This window comes from Callorhinus ursinus, unplaced genomic scaffold, assembly GCF_003265705.2.
Source record: "Callorhinus ursinus isolate GAN/ISIS: 27379988/994484 unplaced genomic scaffold, GSC_fseal_2.0 scaffold4, whole genome shotgun sequence".
In the NCBI taxonomy this organism is placed as follows: domain Eukaryota; kingdom Metazoa; phylum Chordata; class Mammalia; order Carnivora; family Otariidae; genus Callorhinus; species Callorhinus ursinus.
The window spans coordinates 60,570,487-60,589,072 of NW_027397066.1; the positions used below are offsets into that span (position 1 = coordinate 60,570,487).

At 38.7% G+C, this 18,586-nt stretch overlaps 1 protein-coding gene across 2 annotated transcripts in view; it reads right to left on the reverse strand.

Moving 5' to 3' along the window:
• The window catches only part of SDAD1 (SDA1 domain containing 1), a 28,132-nt gene extending 9,984 nt beyond the window's left edge, over positions 1 to 18,148 (reverse strand). Inside the window, exons 1-16 of one of the 2 annotated variants that reach the window (XM_025887559.2) lie at positions 17,897 to 18,148; positions 15,627 to 15,731; positions 15,068 to 15,166; positions 11,487 to 11,597; positions 9,946 to 10,017; positions 9,762 to 9,862; positions 8,308 to 8,365; positions 7,629 to 7,703; positions 6,190 to 6,291; positions 5,565 to 5,634; positions 4,700 to 4,803; positions 2,687 to 2,744; positions 1,534 to 1,592; positions 705 to 781; positions 445 to 542; positions 264 to 340 (exon numbers count right to left, since the gene is read on the reverse strand). In XM_025887559.2, the coding sequence (XP_025743344.1) occupies positions 264 to 340; positions 445 to 542; positions 705 to 781; positions 1,534 to 1,592; positions 2,687 to 2,744; positions 4,700 to 4,803; positions 5,565 to 5,634; positions 6,190 to 6,291; positions 7,629 to 7,703; positions 8,308 to 8,365; positions 9,762 to 9,862; positions 9,946 to 10,017; positions 11,487 to 11,597; positions 15,068 to 15,166; positions 15,627 to 15,731; positions 17,897 to 17,986 (1,356 nt within the window). In that variant the 5' untranslated portion in view covers positions 17,987 to 18,148. Of the gene's footprint in view, positions 1 to 263; positions 341 to 444; positions 543 to 704; positions 782 to 1,533; positions 1,593 to 2,686; positions 2,745 to 4,699; positions 4,804 to 5,564; positions 5,635 to 6,189; positions 6,292 to 7,628; positions 7,704 to 8,307; positions 8,366 to 9,761; positions 9,863 to 9,945; positions 10,018 to 11,486; positions 11,598 to 15,067; positions 15,240 to 15,626; positions 15,732 to 17,896 lie in introns of both variants that reach the window. The other variant, XM_025887560.2, reaches the window with a different exon arrangement.
• Between the last annotated feature and the right edge of the window lie 438 nt (positions 18,149 to 18,586).

Genomic DNA, 18,586 nt, shown 5'->3' on the forward strand with positions numbered 1-18,586 from the left:
CTGAAATTCCAATCTGTTAACGATGTCAAAAGCTTTCAGGATGAAACAGCCTGACAGGTCTATAAGACTCAGTCAGCATCAAAGAGCATGTGCCAACTACAAAATAGTTAAGGCAATGGTATTCAATTCAACTGTATTCTGAGAATAAAATTGCCAATACTCATAGTGGAAGCTTCATAAACACTAAAACTCATACTGTAGGAAGTTATTCTCACCTTCTAAGACTGTAACCTTTGGATGCAACATATGCATGTTTCACCTACCCGGAATTTCTTCTGCAACATCTTAGGATTCATTGTTCGGAAGAGCTGAATCAAAGTTCTAGCAGACATCATCACATCTGTAAAATAACACCTTTAATTAGGAACTCCAGAGCAAAGAGTCTATTGAGAAAAGAGAGTCACTTGATATTCTTTGATCTACAGAGAATAACATGCATCTTACTCTTATCTCTGTGTGTTCTATACTGAGCCAGGTCTTGGAGAAGTTCTTCAGTCATGGCTAGAGGACATCGAGCTGTTATCTCTTTTATAGCATTGATTCTAGAAAAGGAAAATGAATTTAAAAAGCCCAACAGCAATCTCAGATGGTTCAATATAAGGTTTCCTAAAAAGACTAAATCAAAAGCTATATAAATTGGGGACTTCCAGGGTCAACAGTCCTTTAAAAAACATATCCACTGCCTCCAGGTATGTTCTACATACCCTACAGTCATGACCTCCCCAGAGTTCTTGTCGGTGACAAAATTGTTGGCCACAGTCATGAGCACTGACTGAATGATCTGAATTGGGAATAAAAGAAAAGAGATGAGTGCTGATAAAATGCCTCTACCTACTCAAACATGTGAGGATGAAGGGACAATAGACTATTCACAGTAAAACAGTCTTGCATCTTCAACATGGGAGTTGGAAGGAATCAAGACTGAGGAAGACACATAAGAAAACTTTCAGTCTTCCTGGCTATCCTTAGATTAAATTTTGCTCTTTTTTAGTATTATTTTTTAATATGGATTTAAAAAATTGCTTTGACTCAGGACCATCCAATGATTTTATTCTATTTTTAAGTAGGCTCTACACCCAGCATGGAGCCCAACACAGGGCTTGAACTCATGACCCTGAGATCAAGACCCAAGCTGAGATCAAGAGTTGGATGTTTAACCAACTGAGCCACCCAGGTGCCCCTCCCATGCTATTTTAATCAAATAAAGGAATTATCAGCATTGAAAAATAATCACTATAAAAATTTACTGATATTCTTTTTTAAAAATTTACTGATATTCTTGTCTTCTCTGACAAAAGATTTAGCAATTAAAGTCAGAATTCTCAACATCTAAAACAAACTTTACTTTTCTATGGTAAATTTTTTTTTTTCAGTTTCTATAAACGTGTGTGTCTATCTCCTTAAGAGTTAGTGTCTCTTCTCGTTTTGAAGAAAAGGGGGGCAGGGGGCAGTCATCCCTGTGGGAAAAGCTACCATGATATATTTAATAGTGGCACTGCTATGCAGACAGAGGTAAGGTTTAAGAGTTCTCACCTCTGGGGGTACTAAGTGATGAGATGCTTGGGCAGCGAACAGAAGGATCTTTGTTACTTCTAAAAATGTAAGAGATCAGAAAGATCATAGTCAGCTTACTGTTCTGTCTCTCAGGACTATAGCAAACATGGCAAGCACGTTCTCACCTTAAATGCTATTGCTGCTTACTCCAGCTGCAACACCTAACCCCCGGATCCCTGCCTGGCTCACTCCCTCACTTCCCTCATGTCCCTGCTCAGCTGCTGCCTTTTCCAAATGTCTTTCCTGACATAATCTAAACTGGAACCTGCCCCAGCACTCTTTGTTCTTTATTCTTCCTTTTTCCTCAAAATACTTATCTTCACCTGGACACTGTATACACAGCATTCTCTGAATCTCCCTCCAGAATGTAAGCTCTGTGAAGGTGAGGACATTCTTTATGTTCTCCGTGGAATTTTTAGCAACTAACTCAGTGTCCAGCCTAGAAATCACTAAGTAAGTGAATAACTACAAACAAATATATACACATGCTCTCCCTTCAAAGGGGCAGTGTATATTAGGAGCAAGACCTCTGGCAGAAGAAAGAAGTGAGGTGAATCCTAATTTCCATTTATTTGCCAAGTGACCCTGGTCTTTTTATTTCTACACCTCCCAGGACTGAAGTGAAGTTCTGATGAGATGATGTATGTAAAGCATTTAGCAGCACAGCACTTGGCTCATGTTAGATGTTCAACAAATGCTGGCTTCCTTCCTATCTTGGTTCAAGTTCAAAGGCAAAAGCAACCATCTCTTCTTTCCTGTCCTTATGTTGTTTTTAACTAAGAATATACATGAGGACAATGGTAACAGAAAGATAAAATTCCAATATCTATTACAGTTACAGTAGGTCAGACTTCATTTTTAGAACTTTCTACCTGCTTATAGTATTACAAAAAGACTTGCTTTGAGAATCCAGTCTTTTGTCTTCCAAAAATAACTATTTCTTAAAGTTGATAAGCAGAACATTTAACCCATGGCAGACTGGGGGAAAGAAAACATAAGGGTTTCTCTCCCCTTTTCTGAAACAGAACACACTTTACTCCTAACTCTTGCCTTTAATAATTCCAGAACAAAAGGCATGGATGGTTATTCTAATCCAAGGTCACTGAAGAAACATGGCAAGTGGGAAGCTTACCTCTTTGGTGGGGCTGCAGAAACCTTTGCACAAATGGATAGAAGTTAAAGAGAAAAAGCTGTGGAAAGAAGAATGCACAGACTTTAATATTTATGTAACTGAAGCTACAGAGTTTTATTTTTCCCTAACACAATTTTATCACAAGCTCACCTAACTAGGGATCATCTTTTACTTTTGTTTTCCTCAACAAGCATTCATGATTCAGTGTGCTATATTACCCAAGGAAAGGGAGGCTATACTGCTGCCATCCTCATTATGTCAAGGAAGAAGAAAGTACATGCAGAATAAACCAGGGGAAAAAAAAAACAAAATGTAACATTCTTCTACTTTTAAAATCAGTGTGGCTGCAGAACTATTTTAAGTCTTCAAAGATAAACAGGATTATAGGAAGGAATAGCAATGATATTAAGGCTCCAAAGCAAGGGATAAAATAGTAACTCAAACCTGAATAACATCTGGTATAATTTAATCACCAAAACCCCCACAGTTCTCATTTTATTACTGGATACCAGTCCAATCACACTGGAGGAAGCTCTGTATTAGCTCAATATTACTCTGAGCACTCTAGAGTCTACCTAAATAAAGGTGACAGGGTCTAGTTATTAAAGCAACTGTATTTTTTTTTTAAATTGTAGTTGACATACAGTATTATATTAGTTTCAGGTGTCCAGCATAGTGATTTGACATTACTATACATTACAAAATGTTCAGGAAAGCAGCTGTAATCTTTAACTCTAAAGAGAGAAACTTTGGAAATGGATTGGTCTTTCTCAAAGTTCACCATGTCAAAATAAATTAATTTTTTCTATTTAGCCACAAAGCAAAACCAGGACCAGGACCAGACAAGTAATACGGAAGACTTAGGTTCAGTACAAAGATGGATGCTCAACTGTAGTCAGTTGTGAAACTCTAATATCATTTCTATCAAACAATGCTTAAATTACACATCACATCTGCTTTCCTATCAAGCTCAAATTTGGGCCTGACATGAAATTTCTGTGCAAATTTAACATAAATTCATCTGGTAATCCTGCTGTAGGACTATAGCCCATGGAGAAAAGGCATTTTATTCATTAAGATGTTAAGTTTTTCTTAGAAAAAGGGAACAAGTGCTTGCATTATTCACATGTACTTTCATTTTTAACTGAATATTTGTTGACACTGCTAGATTTTCAGTAAACAAGATTATTTTACTTTTTTTCTTTAAATAAACTTTTTGAAGGGGGCACCTGGCTGGCTCAGTTGGAAGAGCGTGCAACTCTTGATCTCAGGGTCACAAGTTCAAGCCCCGTGTTGGGTGTGATTACATAAAAATAAGTAAATAAATAAAACTTTAAAAAATAAACTTTTTGAAGAAAGCAACACATTCAATGATGTACAGAACAGCCAAGTCACAAGAGCGAAATGATAGGGAACAACCTCAACGCCATTTCTTCATGGCCTAACTTTTTGGAAATCTCATTTTCTACAACGGCAGTTAGTCTATTTAGTATGTGTTAAGTTTCCATATGTACGCACTTTACAGATATACATATATATGTTATATAAAATACCACCAATGAGGTCCTTCAATTTAATCCAATATGAAATAAATGACCAGAGAATTCAGGTTTGCAAACACTGACAATCTCCTACCAGAGTGGTCTGGAAGCCAGGAAAGCTATAAAGGGATAAACAAACTGCAAAATGTAGTAATAGTCAATAAAAATACACAGGTTATGTTGACTCAGAAAAATATATATGTAAACAAAGTAGAAAAACAGAACACAAAATAGTCTGTCCACAAACTCAATATATGTATAATTTAACATCCATACTTACTGATAAGAAAACAAAGTGATAAAAATTGCTGTTTTGGGAGTGAAAGGTTTTATTTTTCTATAAATTGTATGGTTTTAAATGGGTTTTGAGGGATAAAATCAAGCCACTGTTCTACGTTAGTGGCTTTCCTTTTACCAAGAATAATTCTATTTCTAATATTCACCAAAAAGAGAAACATAATGTAATTCAAACCTCGTGAATTCCCACCAATCTGGAGATGAGGTTCATGAGCATCATTTTCACCTCAAACCTCTCTGTAGAGCTCTCTAGCTGCTTTAGTAGTTTTTCTGCAAAATCTGGAAAAGAGAAGATCAGAGAAGTACACTGTGAGTCCATGGTCTGTACACCACGATCTAACAGGTGTAGAGAAAGGCAGTTGTTAGATCAGTGACTGTGGTAGAACTGTACCTGAAATCACTCTGCTGGTTAAGGATCCCCAAGATTTTTATTTATTTTTTTAAAGATTTTATTTATTTTTTAAAGAGAGGGAGAATGAGTGGCGGGGGGGAGATGGAGAAGCTGAGCAGAGAGCCCGACGTGGGACTCGATCCCAGGATCCTGGGATCATGACCTGAGCCGAAGGCAGACGCTTAACCAACTGAGCCACCCAGGCACCCTGGATCCCCAAGATTTTTATGACTGACTGTTTGATAGGAGCTCCACTTAACAGTTCTTGGAACCTTGCTTCCCAAAGTGTGCTCCACAGACCACCAGCAGCTGGCCCACCTGGTAGCTTGTTAGAAATATAGAATCTCGGGCCCCACCCCAGACCTACTAAATCAGAATCTGCACTGACAAAAGATTATCATTTTTTCATTTAGTCAAGCACAGTGTCCTACCACTACTGTTTGTTAAAGACATAAAATAAAGAACTCTTCCACATTTTTCTTATTTTGCTGTGGACTGGGAATTACATCTTTAGAACATAATTCCCCAGGCTACAACCAACTAGTAACAAAAATTACTGATTGTCTATTAAGTGCCAGGGATCTTATATTCCCTGGTAACAGGCAGAGGTAAGGCCAAAAAGGAACCTGGGAAGTTATAATTATAATACCTTGGGGATCATGAATCAAATGAATAGCTGAAAAGTTAAAGACCTCTGGTTTTTTCTTCTTTTTTTGTTTCTGAAATAAAACGAGAAGAAAAACATTTACATTACACCACACTATTGTGGGAGAGAAACCTACAACAAATTTGTTTCAAAAGCCTTTCTTTCAACTAGAACTAAAGGTGGCTTTTGTCTTTTTACATTAAACCTCAGGAATGTTCCAGCAAATAGCACCTGTGAGACTTCAAAGAATTTAGAAATATAAACATTAAAAGACACAGAAGGGCCAAATTAATGAGTTTTCAGACTAACCATTATAAAATATAAAATGTATTTCATTGGTACACTCTTCTGAGAAGACAAATCTAGCAAAAATACCCTAGTATGAGCCATCTTGATCAGAACAAGTGAAAAGTGAGTTTAATCAAATTAATTTAATCAAGTCACAGATTTTGCTAGAGCTGAAAACATTTTGTCATCTAAAAAACCCAGTACTTAAAAATTCATCACACATTTCTAAGTCTCCCAAAAAATGCCAATTCTTTATTTTAAATTCTTAAAAGCTTTTCCTAAAAACCCCATATTCTATAGTCTAATGATTCCTACCTCATTTGCCAGGTACAAGTCTCACCTTGAGCACTTTCATAGCCTTTTCCAACCTTTTCTTGTGTTTGGAGCTTTTCTTCCCTGTGGCATATTGCACTAGCAGGTCTCTTGCTGTTGGTCCTTCATCCTGAAGAAGAAACTACTTTGTAAACAAGGAAAATCTGCACAGAAGCAAATAGTAAGGCTTTCAAAGACTTCTTTGCATTTGTACTCTGCAACCGCTATCAAAAAGGAGCATGACTTGGGGCGTCTGGGTGGCTCAGTTGGTTAGGCGGCTACCTTCGGCTCAGGTCATGATCCCAGGGTCCTGGGATCAAGCCCCACGTCGGGCTCCCTGCTCAGGGGAGAGCCTGCTTCTCCCTCTCCCTCCGCCTGCCTCTCTGCCTACTTGCACTCTCTATCTCTCTGTCAAATAAATAAAATTAAAAAAAAAATTAAAAAAAAAGGAGCATGACTTAAAATTCAATAAAAAATATTTGCCTATGTGTACAAACAGGTACATATATGGAGCACCGGTTTTTGTTTTTATATTTTGCTTCTAATTTTTATCAAAGTATAAAATACAACGTTTTTATTTGAAAAAAGAAACTCGAAACACTATCACTAGGAAAATGCTTAAGCTATAATACATTCACATTCTGAAATATGTGGAGGTTAAAAGAATGAGATAAACTGTATGTACTAAGTGCATTGGTATATCTATATATACAACACAAAGAAAGCAGGTGGCAAAATAATACACATACCATTTATATATATTTCAAAGATCTAATATACACATAACATATACACATCCACATATAAATGCATGGGAAAGCAAATGGTTATCTGTAAAGATGGAACAGGGAAGTAGAAAGAAGACAGGATCAAGAACTTTTATCTATAGTATCTATAACTTTTTATAAGAATATATCATTCACATTATTTAATAACAAAATGAATTAAAAGATCTTATTACATATTCCCATATTCTTATTACCACAATGCTAATATGAGAAAGGATATTTCTTCTTAGAATTTCTTTTTGATTTTACTAAAAAGTATTTTTTAATAAAGAAAATTTCATGACATCATAAATCTTCATTTTGCCTTTTTAAAAGAGGTCACAATATTATTCCTCTCCTTCCCTAAACACTCTATGATATTGACATCATCTCAAAAAATATACTGGCAGCAATTTTCACTCTAAGTTTATATAATGAGTTCAAGGTATAGCTTAAAAACTAAGAACAAGGCTAAATGAATTTAACTTTTATTAGTTCTTTAACCAATCTTAGTGAACATAAGTGACAAATTCTAAATAGAATAAAATCTCAGCATGCAGAACACAATAAAGGATAAAGATAACATGTAAGTGTCTTTCTAACTTGAGCAGTCATGCATTTTACAATCTGTACTGAGAGCAATAAAGAAATCTGATAGACTACTGTAAAGTTCAGAAGCATCTATGGTTGAATGTATAACCTCAGATTCTGAGTCGCTGTCCTGTTTCTCCTCTTCATCTTTCCCAAGGAAAAATGTCAAAGCAGCAACTAATATCTAAAGACAAATCAGAACAAGTCAATTACTCACTCCAGCTTATAACAAAGAATAAATACTTTTGTTTACGCATTATTCATGCACAGAACTGGGATCTGAAGGAACAGTATCAGACTGATAGGATTTGGGCCCATTTTTCTCAATTAAAACATAATGTTGTTAACCATTATTTGTCCTAGAAGTATATATACTTTTAAAAAATTATCTTTAGATAAAAACAGCCAGGTTCTACATGGTTATCTTTTAGGTAGACTACCAGGAATTTCTATATCTCCGCCCCTGCCCCAGAAAGTGACATTTTTGTCTTTGACTTTCTAAGAGAAAGTCAAACATGTTCTTAAATTTCTTTCAGCTGTGCTTGGGCCCAATAAAAGAGTCAAGAATTACAGGGGAAAACAAACACTAAGGCTATCATTTACTACAAAGCATTTAAAAAACTCATAACTTTGTCTGCCTCTTCTAAAGCACAGATGAACCAGGGAAGCAGCCTAAACACAAAGAGAGCATTACTAAACATGAACTGCACGCCCATACAGTACCTCTTCCTCACATGCCCATCTCCTTGCTACTCACAGTGCCTTCACACAGCCCTACAGACACTCACCTTGGTGACCTTAGAGAAACATGCAGTGGTGATCACATTGACAGTTTTGGCATCATTCCTGGAGTAAGACAAATGAGTGCTTTCAAAGTAAATTTTCATTCTCTTGCATTTCATAGCATTGACAATGGCACAAAATAAACAATATATATTTCTGACATATTAGACTCCACAGTTTAAAAAGTTGTGGGTTGCAATAAATAATCATGGGTTGCCAAACAGAAAAAAAATCATGGATTGCTAAATTGTCAACCCCAGTGAACATTTAATTAAACTTTATCCCAGTCTTATGTCAGAAAATTATGCAGCCATTTAATACGGATTTTTTTGAAGAATTTTTAATGACACAGGAATGTACTCAAGAGAAATAAAATGAATAAAAACTTAATAGTACTGTAAAATTCCAACCATATTTAAAAATTCATGTTAAAGGGGGCGTCTGGGTGGCTCAGTTGGCTAAGTAGCCAGCTCTTATTTCAGCTCAGGTCATGATCTCAGGGTCCTGGGATCTAGCCCCGAGTGGGGCTTTGCACTAAGCGAGAGTCTGCTTGAGGATTTCTATCCCTCTCCCTCTGCCCCTCCCCCTGCTGTGTGTGCACACATTCTCTCTCTATAAAAAATGAATAAATCTTAAAAAAAATTCACGTTAAAGAAAAAACAGGAGAAAATATCATAAACTATTAACAGTGGATCTCCTCTGGGTGGTGAAACTATCAAAAAAATTTTAAACAACCTTTTTAGCTCCTCCTAATTTTTTGTTGCAATGAATATTACTTTTTTAAAAAATATTTTATTTATTTATTTGACAGAGAGAGACACAGCAAGAGCAGGAACACAAGCAGGGGGAGTGGGAGCGGGAGAAGCAGGCTTCCCGCAGAGCAGGGAGCCCGATGTGGGACTCGATCCCAGGACCCTGGGATCATGACCTGAGCCGAAGGCAGATGCTTAACGACTGAGCCACCCAGGCGCCCTGAATATTACTTTTATAGTGAAAAAAGACATGAATTGGGAGCAATGTACCAACAAACCAAAGTTTACAGAGCCTGATACTTTACATACATGGGATAAACTGACTTGGAAATCCTCAGAGTGACAGAGCAGGAAGAGCATGAATTTCAGAGTCTGACATCTGGGTTTGAATTTCAGCTCTGCCCTTGACTAGCTACTAAGCTTACACTCTATGAACTTTAGTTTTGTTACCTATAAAATGGGAATAATTCCAGATAAGCTGCATTACGTTGTTCTAAAGATTGAAAGAAATCATATGAGGTGTAGGTGGCTCAAGAAATGGTTGCCAATGTTATTACTTATTTGGATTGCTATTTTTAAAAAAATTTCCAACTTAATCTATGACAGTGGTATATTTAAGAGCTCAAGATCAAGAAAAATATTGGTGTATGTACTCTGTAGTAATTATAAATGAATGAGAGTCTCCTTCTCAAGAGACAAATACATACCAGATGTTTCTTCTGTAGAGTTCAATCATCACATCCAAAGATATCTTGGCTGCGGTTGCATTGCTATCTCTTAACATGGTGTACATGAAGTTCTGCAACACCTTAAGAAAAAGAGAAGAAAGAAGACTTAATATAATACACTGCTGGTATATAACGCAAACATGGGACACAAAAGGGTACTTACTATATTCACTTTATTGTTCTTGTGCTTTGCATTTATATTCTTGATATCAGTGACAATATGTGTGTATAAAGTCTAAGGAAAGGAAACAAAAACATACACATATTAACCAACATTTCTAACTTTGCTCAGTTTGGAGAAAAGTACAAATGCATGGAAGAATTTAATTTTACCTACTTTTCATTATATAAGACACCATAAACAAAACAAAAAGCAGCAGCTAAAATGCAAAAGGAAAGTTGTCCTAAAAAGATTAAACAAGGAGTTACCATATAACCCAACAATTCCAAGAAAAATGAGAATATATTTCTACATAAATATTCACAGCAGCATTATCCATAATAGCCAAAAAGTGGAAACAACCTAACTGTCCATTGATGAAAGGACAAACAAAATGTGGTATACCCATACAACGGAATATTACTTGGCAACAAAAAGGAATGAAGTACTGAGACATTCACCAACATAGATGAACTATGAAAGCAGTATGCTAAGTGAAAGAAGCCAGACACAAATACCACGCATGTTGGGTGATTCCATTTACATGAAATACCCGGCATAGGCAAATCTATAGACCAAAAGTAGACTGGTGGTTACCTAGGCCTGAGAGAGATGAGGAAATGGGGAGTGAATGCTAATGGGAATGGGGTTTCTTTTTGAGGGGGATAAAAATGCTCCAAAATTGATTGTAGTGATGGTTGCAAACTCTGTGAATATACTAAAAATGACTGAACTGTACACTTTCAATAGATGAATTGTATGTGAATTATATCACAATGAAGTTACTTTTAAAAAGGAAAATTGCTCCATTTACTTGGGCCCTAACTACCACTGGTGCCCAAAATATGCTCGCATAGACAACTTTTATCTCACAGTTAGACCAAGAAGTACAATTGCTAAAATCAAATGGTGGCAGTCTCTTTAACACTCAGAAAAAAAAAATTTTAAGTTAATAAATGTAAACTTAAATTTTTCTTTCTTAAATTTCTTTCACAAATCTTCAGCTCTGGTCTTACTTATACAAGCAAATACAAAGTCACGGGGAAATATTAATAACAAAAAAAGTGTTTTGGGAGATAGGGTGGGGGCTGTTATAGCTAGGAGTGTCCAGTCCATGCTCTGATTTGGCTTATCAGTATAGTACAGTTGAAAAAGGCATGGGTTCTAGAGCCATACTGCCTGCCTGGGTTTATATTCCTGCCTCCCCACTAACATGGCCCATGATTCTGGGCATCTTACTCTACCTCTTTGTGCCTCAGACTTTTCATTTGTAAAATAACAGTAATAATAAACCCAATCTCATTTTGTGAGTAAACAAATAAATATGTAAGAAGCTCTGAACGGTACCTGGCAAAAAGTAAGCACTCAATAAATGAAATCTATTAGCACTATATTGTATGCACACAAACGTTGATTTTTTTTCCTATTAAAATTATTCTTAACTGTATCCAATAACGCAAAGTATCAAGAATTCAATCTACAAATTTAACATCACTGCAAGGAAAAATGAAATATAAGGGGGAAAAAGCAATTTTGCTCTTTACCTTTCGCAGAAGCTTGTCATGGCAACGCAGAAGTTCAAAGAAGAGTTCTAGCAAACTTGATGGATCGATGAGATTCTTATTTCTCAGCAAAATCAAAGCTTTGCAAAATGTCTAAGGAAGGAAGAAAACATACTATATGATAATGATGAAATTAAGATGAGAAAAGGGAGAATGTATACCCCAAAAGAGCATGCTGTCTTCTACTAATTAGGCACTATTCTGGGCATTAGAACAGAACACTCAGTCTCTGCCCTCATGGACCTACCACTGGGAGTGGGGCAGGAGAGCAGATAGAGGAGCAAGGAAGCACATAAACAGGTGTATCTCAGACAATGATATGTGTCATGAAAAAAGTAAAACAGGATAATATAATTGATACACAGTGACTGAGGGAGGGCTACTTTACACATGGAGTTGAAGAAAGTGTCAAGATATAACGAACCCGGGGCACCTGGGTGGCTTAATCAGTTAGGCATCTGCCTTCGGCTCAAGTGATGATCTCAGGGTCCTGGGATCGAGCCCCGAATCAAGCTCCCTGCTCAGCGGGGAGTCTGCTTTTCCCTCTCCCTCTGACCCTCCTCCCTGCTTGTGCCCCCCTACCGTCTCAAAAAAAAAAAAAAGATACGACAAACCCCTAGTGATCAATGAATGAACAAAGATAAAAAAGGTGGGGTAACAAGAACAGAATAAACTGGAATCATCGATCTGAATTTGTGACCTTACAAGGCATTCCTTGGAAGTACTGTTATACCAAGAATCAGCCAACAGCACTCATAGCACTCCAGCTTACCACCAACTTTCATGAGTAGCCTTATTGCCCAAGGTTTGGCTTCTACTACCGTTCTCCATTAATGGAACAAGTAATCCTTGGAGAATAGTTGATTCCAAGTCTTGGGGCAGGAAAAGCAGTAAAAAAGGTTTTGGAATTATTTCTGCCAGAATATAAGGATGCTTTCAAAAATATCAGGGACTTTGCCGCAAGGACCGAAAAGCTCCCACTGGCCAGGTGATAACAATCTGAACAAAAAGTAATAATGCTTAAAAAAAGAAATGAATACAAAGGACATAAAAAGCCGGAGGCACCTGGGTGGCTCAGTCCTTAAGCGTCTGCCTTCGGCTCAGGTCATGATCCCAGGGTCCTGGGATCAAGCCCCACATCGGGCTCTCTGCTCAGCGGGAAGCCTGCTTCTCCCTCTCCCACTCTCCCTGCTTGTGTTCCCTCTCTCTGTCAAATAAATAAATAAAATCTAAACCCCCCCCACACACAAAGGACATAAAAAGGGGGCGCCTAGGTGACACCGTTGGGTAAGTGTCTGACTCTTGGTTTTGGCTCAGGTTGTGAACTCAGGATCATGAGATCGCACACTGCATGGGCTCCATACTCAGCATGGAGTCTGCTTAGGGTTTCTCTTTCACTCTCCCTCTGTCCCTCCCCTCTGCACCACAAAATACATGGGTATTTTGTTTCTTCCATTAAGAAACACAGTCTGTTCTATCTAAATAGGAAAAAGTGAACAAAAACTTGGGAATGATTCAAAAAGTCCTGGGAAAATAACAAAACACTAGGCAGAAAAGTCCAACAGTGTGGTTATCACAATTGCCAATTAAAAAGAGGATCCACGAGTTTGTCTTAAATGAATCCTCTGAAGAGGAATGCTCTAAAAAGGATTGCTCAATCCTGTTTCCTAGGAAAAGAAATCTCCATTATTTTTTAAAAACCTATTAATCATCATAAAAAACTATAAACAAACACACACACGTTTATTTATTTAACAATGCCTGTAGACCGGTTTGGTTGGGTACTGTTAGACACACAAAACTTAAAGGAAACCTAATTACTTGGAAAGACACTAAGTCTCTATACTCAAAATCTCAATCTGTATGACCTACAGGGACCTGAAAAGTTTCATAATATAAGTAAAAGTCCTTTGACTAACAGTTTGAGTTTGAAGTCTCGTGGGCTGTGCTGCCAGGTCCCACATCCCAACTGAAAGTCATTCACTTGACAACCCAGACCTTGAAACCCTGGCTTGAGATGATACCCTTTCTCTTTCGGGCCTATTCGAATCAATAAAATCCTAAAGAAGTATAAAAAGAGTAGAATTACAAAAAGCCTGGGAAAATATAAGAAAAAGAAAGCAAAACTGAATCTACAGACCTAGCATTTTACAAATTTTGGCATAAAATATTAATATGTTTTGTGATCATATTTCTGTCAGTTCTACCTGCTGTAGAGGTGTCTGAAAAGCAGATGTATGAAATCTGAAAATGACTTAGGCTGGGTTCCCCCAAGAAGCACAGCCCAATTCTATTACAGTGATTTGTCCAGATCTCTTCTAGAAGTAAAGGAAGCAGGATAGGGCAGACAAAAGAAAAGCTGAGCAAGGATATATCCTTGGCTGGAGACTAGTTCAGTCACATAGAAGCCCTGGAGCACAAACTGCAACACAAAGTTGGACCCACACCGAGGGAAGAGGCTGGGCTTTTGTACGTCTGGTTTAGTCAGGCACCACCTGTAGGCTGAGAGGGCAACCTCCCACGTGCTACGGCTGTCATTTAGCTGGAGACAAGGCACTGGAAAAAGGATAGCTGGGGGTCAATAACAGCCAACATTCACCACAGGTGACGGAAATGGGCGCACGAGGCTGGTAAAGGGGCTCTCAGCCAGGACTGAGTATCAACCACTAAAGTGACAATATTTAAATGCTCAAACTGGCCAGTTAATGAATAAATTTATTAAATTAAGCTTTACAGGAGTGCTCCTAATCAATTCTGGTTTGGCACTGCCCAATTTGAACTGAATTTTACTCAAACTCTTAAAATTTAAAAACAAGTGAATAAATAAAGCATTGTAAAAACTGTAAATTATAATTAGGGTTCTTAATGCATAAGAGATTTGAATGACTAGGCGCCTGGGTGGCTCAGTCAGTTAAGCGTCTGCCTTCAGCTCAGGTCATGATTGCAGAGTCCTGGGATCGAGTCCCACATCGGGATCCATGCTCGGCAAGGAGTCTGCTTCTCCCTCTGCCTCTGCTGCTCCCCCTGCTTGTGCTCTCTCTCTCTCTCTGACAAATTTTTTAAAAAATCTTAAAAAAAAAAAAAAAGAGAGATTTGAAAGACTAAAAGAAATCATGTATTTAAAAGAGCACCCTGGCAGGGTTAGCATGCTGGAAGAACAGAAAGGGGGGGGGTATAGCAGAAAAGGAGATGAGGTCAAAAATACTGGTGGGGGCGCCTGGCTGGCTTAGTCGGTACAGCGTGCAACTCTTGATCTCAGGGTTGTGAGTTTGGACCCCACATTGGGTGTAAAGATTACTTAAAAATAAAATCTTAAACCTCCCATCCTCAAAAAAACCCCCAAACACTGGAAAGCAGATCACGTAGGGACTTACAGGCCATGTAAGTATTGTAGAGTTTTACTCTAAGTATAAATGAGAAGCCACAGAAAGATTTTAAGGAACAGGTGACACATTCTGATTTACATTTTAAGAAGACGTTTAGCTGAGGCTGTTCTCATTTAAACACATATGATTTGCACACATAAACACAGCACAATATATCAATCCAAATACTGGACTTACCATTCGAAGATCTGGATCCAAGACAGTGTGATTGTAGGAGAGAAGATCTTTCAGCTCTTGAGGAAAATTACTTAAATGATCTGGATAGCAGTGACCAATCTGTAACAAAGCAAAGGTTCTTCTGAAGTTTCTCTTTCTCTCCTATAATTCATATGCACATATTTATGATGCTCTGCAAAAGGAGAGTAAAAGGCTGTTTCATAGAAGTAGATGGTTTCAATTCATTTCTTTTTATTCTACATGCTACTTTTCTGACCTCTTTCATATTTCTTCTAACCTTAGTGAAATATGTGTGACATGAATTAGAATCTGCTCTTATGAATTTGACAAAAAACCAAACAGCCTGAAAGTTTTGCTTTGGTGGGTTCTGCGCAACACTCCAGCAAAATCTTCTAATTCAGCTTAGGGAGAAAATAAAATTTGCAAAAAAGGAAACCTAAAAAAATTTTTTTAAATTAAGTTTCCATTCTTGAATGGAATTAGGTGGGATAGTACTAGAAAAATATTCTGCAAACTATATAAAACAACTGGTCTTTGTTTTACTCAGAAATCATCTTACCTGTGCCATAAACATCACCAGCTCTGCCAGTTCTTTGCTAGGTTTGTTTGGTTGTAATTTGAAAATCTCCACATTGGATTTGTAGTGATTATACTGCTGTAGAAACTGTAGGAAAAGAAAATTTAAGTTGTCACCTTCTATTGTATGATTTTCTCAGTAAAGAATGAGAAATTACTTAGTAGACATCTCTGATAGTGGCACGGACAAACAGATATGGTAAAAGTGTGCAGAAATATCTTTTCCTTACCTGCATTCTTCAAAATAAGTTTTGAAAAATGGGAGCACATCATAGATAATCTAAAGACCCTTTCTTTTATCATTAGAAATGTAGGTGATGTGGTGTAGAGCACATTAAAGCAAGCGTCAAAAACTCAGATTCAATATATAGAGCACTCATAGCAGCAGAAAAATATAGGTCAGAAAAAGTAAATTATGTTGCAACTATATAAAACTCTCCAGTCAAAATTCCCCTTTTCCTTTAAATAATGATTAAGATTTTATCTTGGAGTTCTAGATAGGATGTGTCAACAGCCAAAAGCAATACACAGAAATAATGATAATAGCTTCCACTTATTCAGCACTTGCGGTATGCCAAAGTCATTATGTACATTATCTCATTTAATTATATTTAATTCTAACAACCCAACAGTTTAATGTTGGAACTCACCAGGCCTCAGTTCCATGCCCTACGTCTACTCTCCAGCCCTAGACCACAACTTTAAATTGTGTATGTATGAGAGAGACACTATGAGAACGAGTATTTTTTTTTTTAAGATTTATTTTTAGAGATAAAGCGCGCGCGTGCATGCGCTCATGAGTCGGGGGAGGGGCAGAGGGAGAGAGACTCCTCAAGCAGTCTCCCTCCTGAGAGGGGAGCCTATGACTGGGCTCCATCCCAGGGCCCTGAGGTCATGACCTGAGCCAAAATCAACGCAGTTGCTTAACTGAGCCACCCAGGCACCCTGAGAATTTCTTTGTATTAGCAGCCGTAACGGGCCCAGTTCACTCCAAATTCATTATCTCCAATTGCCCGACACGTGTTTAGATATCTAATAGACATCTTTAACCTAGCATGATCAAAAAACGTAACTTTTGATTTCCCTCAACAAAACTCTTAGGCCTCCAGCTTTCTCCAAGACCAGGAGTCAAGAAAAAGACCTACAGGGCGCCTGGGTAGCTCAGTCGGTTAAGCGACTGCCTTCGGCTCAGGTCATGATCCTGGAGTCCCGGGATCGAGTCCCGCATCGGGCTCCCTGCTCAGCAGGGAGTCTGCCTCTCCCTCTGACCTTCTTCCCTCTCATGCTCTCTACCATTCTCTCTCTCTCAATAAATAAATAAAAATCTTAAAAAAAAAAAAACAAACCTACAGCCCCTACATGCTTCAGATAAGACCCTGCTCTCTTGACGCCACACCACCATTGACAGGAGTGAGGAGGGGGCCCCGGAACTCCGTGTGCTCCCGGCAATATCCTTATCTCACTTCTTTCCCCTTCCTATCCATGGCCCAGCCACCACTATCTGCCTTGAGTTCCTAAGAACTGGTATCATTACGCCCCTTATGTTCATCAGTCACGACAAATGTCCAGGACTCCCAGGTCATCCCTCATTCCCCTCTCTCCAAGCCCCAGACGAGCGGAATTAAGAACTCTTGGGCGGGGCCAGGGCATAATATTTTTTAAAGTACCCTAGCCATTCCGATGCTCTTTGGAAAACTGTTTCTCTCCTGACACACTGCTGCCCCGTTTTCTTCCGCTCAGGAAGCGTCCTCTTTCTTCCTCGGTGCTACTTCCAGAGAAGTGGCATCCCTCCAGACTGGTACCTTTTTCTGCTCCTTAACTGTCCCCACTGCCAGCTTTGAATCTTATGCCTGGAGGTCCATTTCCGGCTCTCGGAAACAGACGTCGATGGAAGGCATTCTAACATACGACTCATCAAGTGTTACCGACTTATTCAACTTAGGGGTTTCTGAAAGCAAAAGGCTGAAAAATCTGCATGGAAGTTGGAGGTCGAGGGGGGCATTTGTCCCTCCACCTCTATGAGGTCGGAAGATAAACGTTTAGAAAATTCAAACGGGCAGCAAATTTCCACGAGGCGGGGAACGAAACCAGATGATGTCCCTTCCTCAACCTCGTCTCTCCTCCCGAGGGATCCCTGAACCTAACCGGAGAACTTGGGGCGAGCCAGGACCCCAGTTCCATTCCACACCTTCCCCTGCCTGTGTCTCAACCAGTCGCGCCCCGGCCTCTAGCGGCGCCACGCCGCACTCCCACCTCCTCGACGTAGGCTGGCGAATCCCGCTTGATCAGATTCTGTAACTGGGGCAGGTTGCTGGGCAGCTTATTATTGTTTCTGTTAGACATGCTGGCTGCTGACTGGCTCCGCAGGGAACAGCTTTAAGAAACCCCACACCGCCGGCAACCAACAACCGTGTCGGCTGTGTGTGGGAATCGTGCTTCCGAGAATGACCGGAAACAGCACATGGGACTCTCGGGAGGCGGCACCATCTTGGCTCTTAAAAAAAAAACAAAAAAACAGCGAGACTACGGAAGCCTCGGAGTGTCAAGTTTACTCCCACTGCCGAAATGCCAGTAGTGGTTTACGCGAGGTTTCGATTTTTTTTTTTTGCCCCGCACACATTAGTTTATACCGTCATTCTGACACTCCTATGAAACAGATAAATAAGGATTAATCCTTTTTTAAATCCCACAGCCTAAGGACAGAAGCTTTTTCCTTTGGGAGTGGATAGCACTATCCTATTTTGGGGGGGGAGGCGATAAGGTGCGTGTTACTCTTTGCTATAACTTTAAATACCGTTTTTGTTTTGTTTTTGGGTGTTTCAACCCACAGTAACCCACTCAAGGGAAAGGGGTGTGGCCTGAATAAAATGTAATCATGCTGATTGATTTAAAATTGCAAATTGATTTGTATTTAAAGGACAACCATTGTTATAACCTTTATAG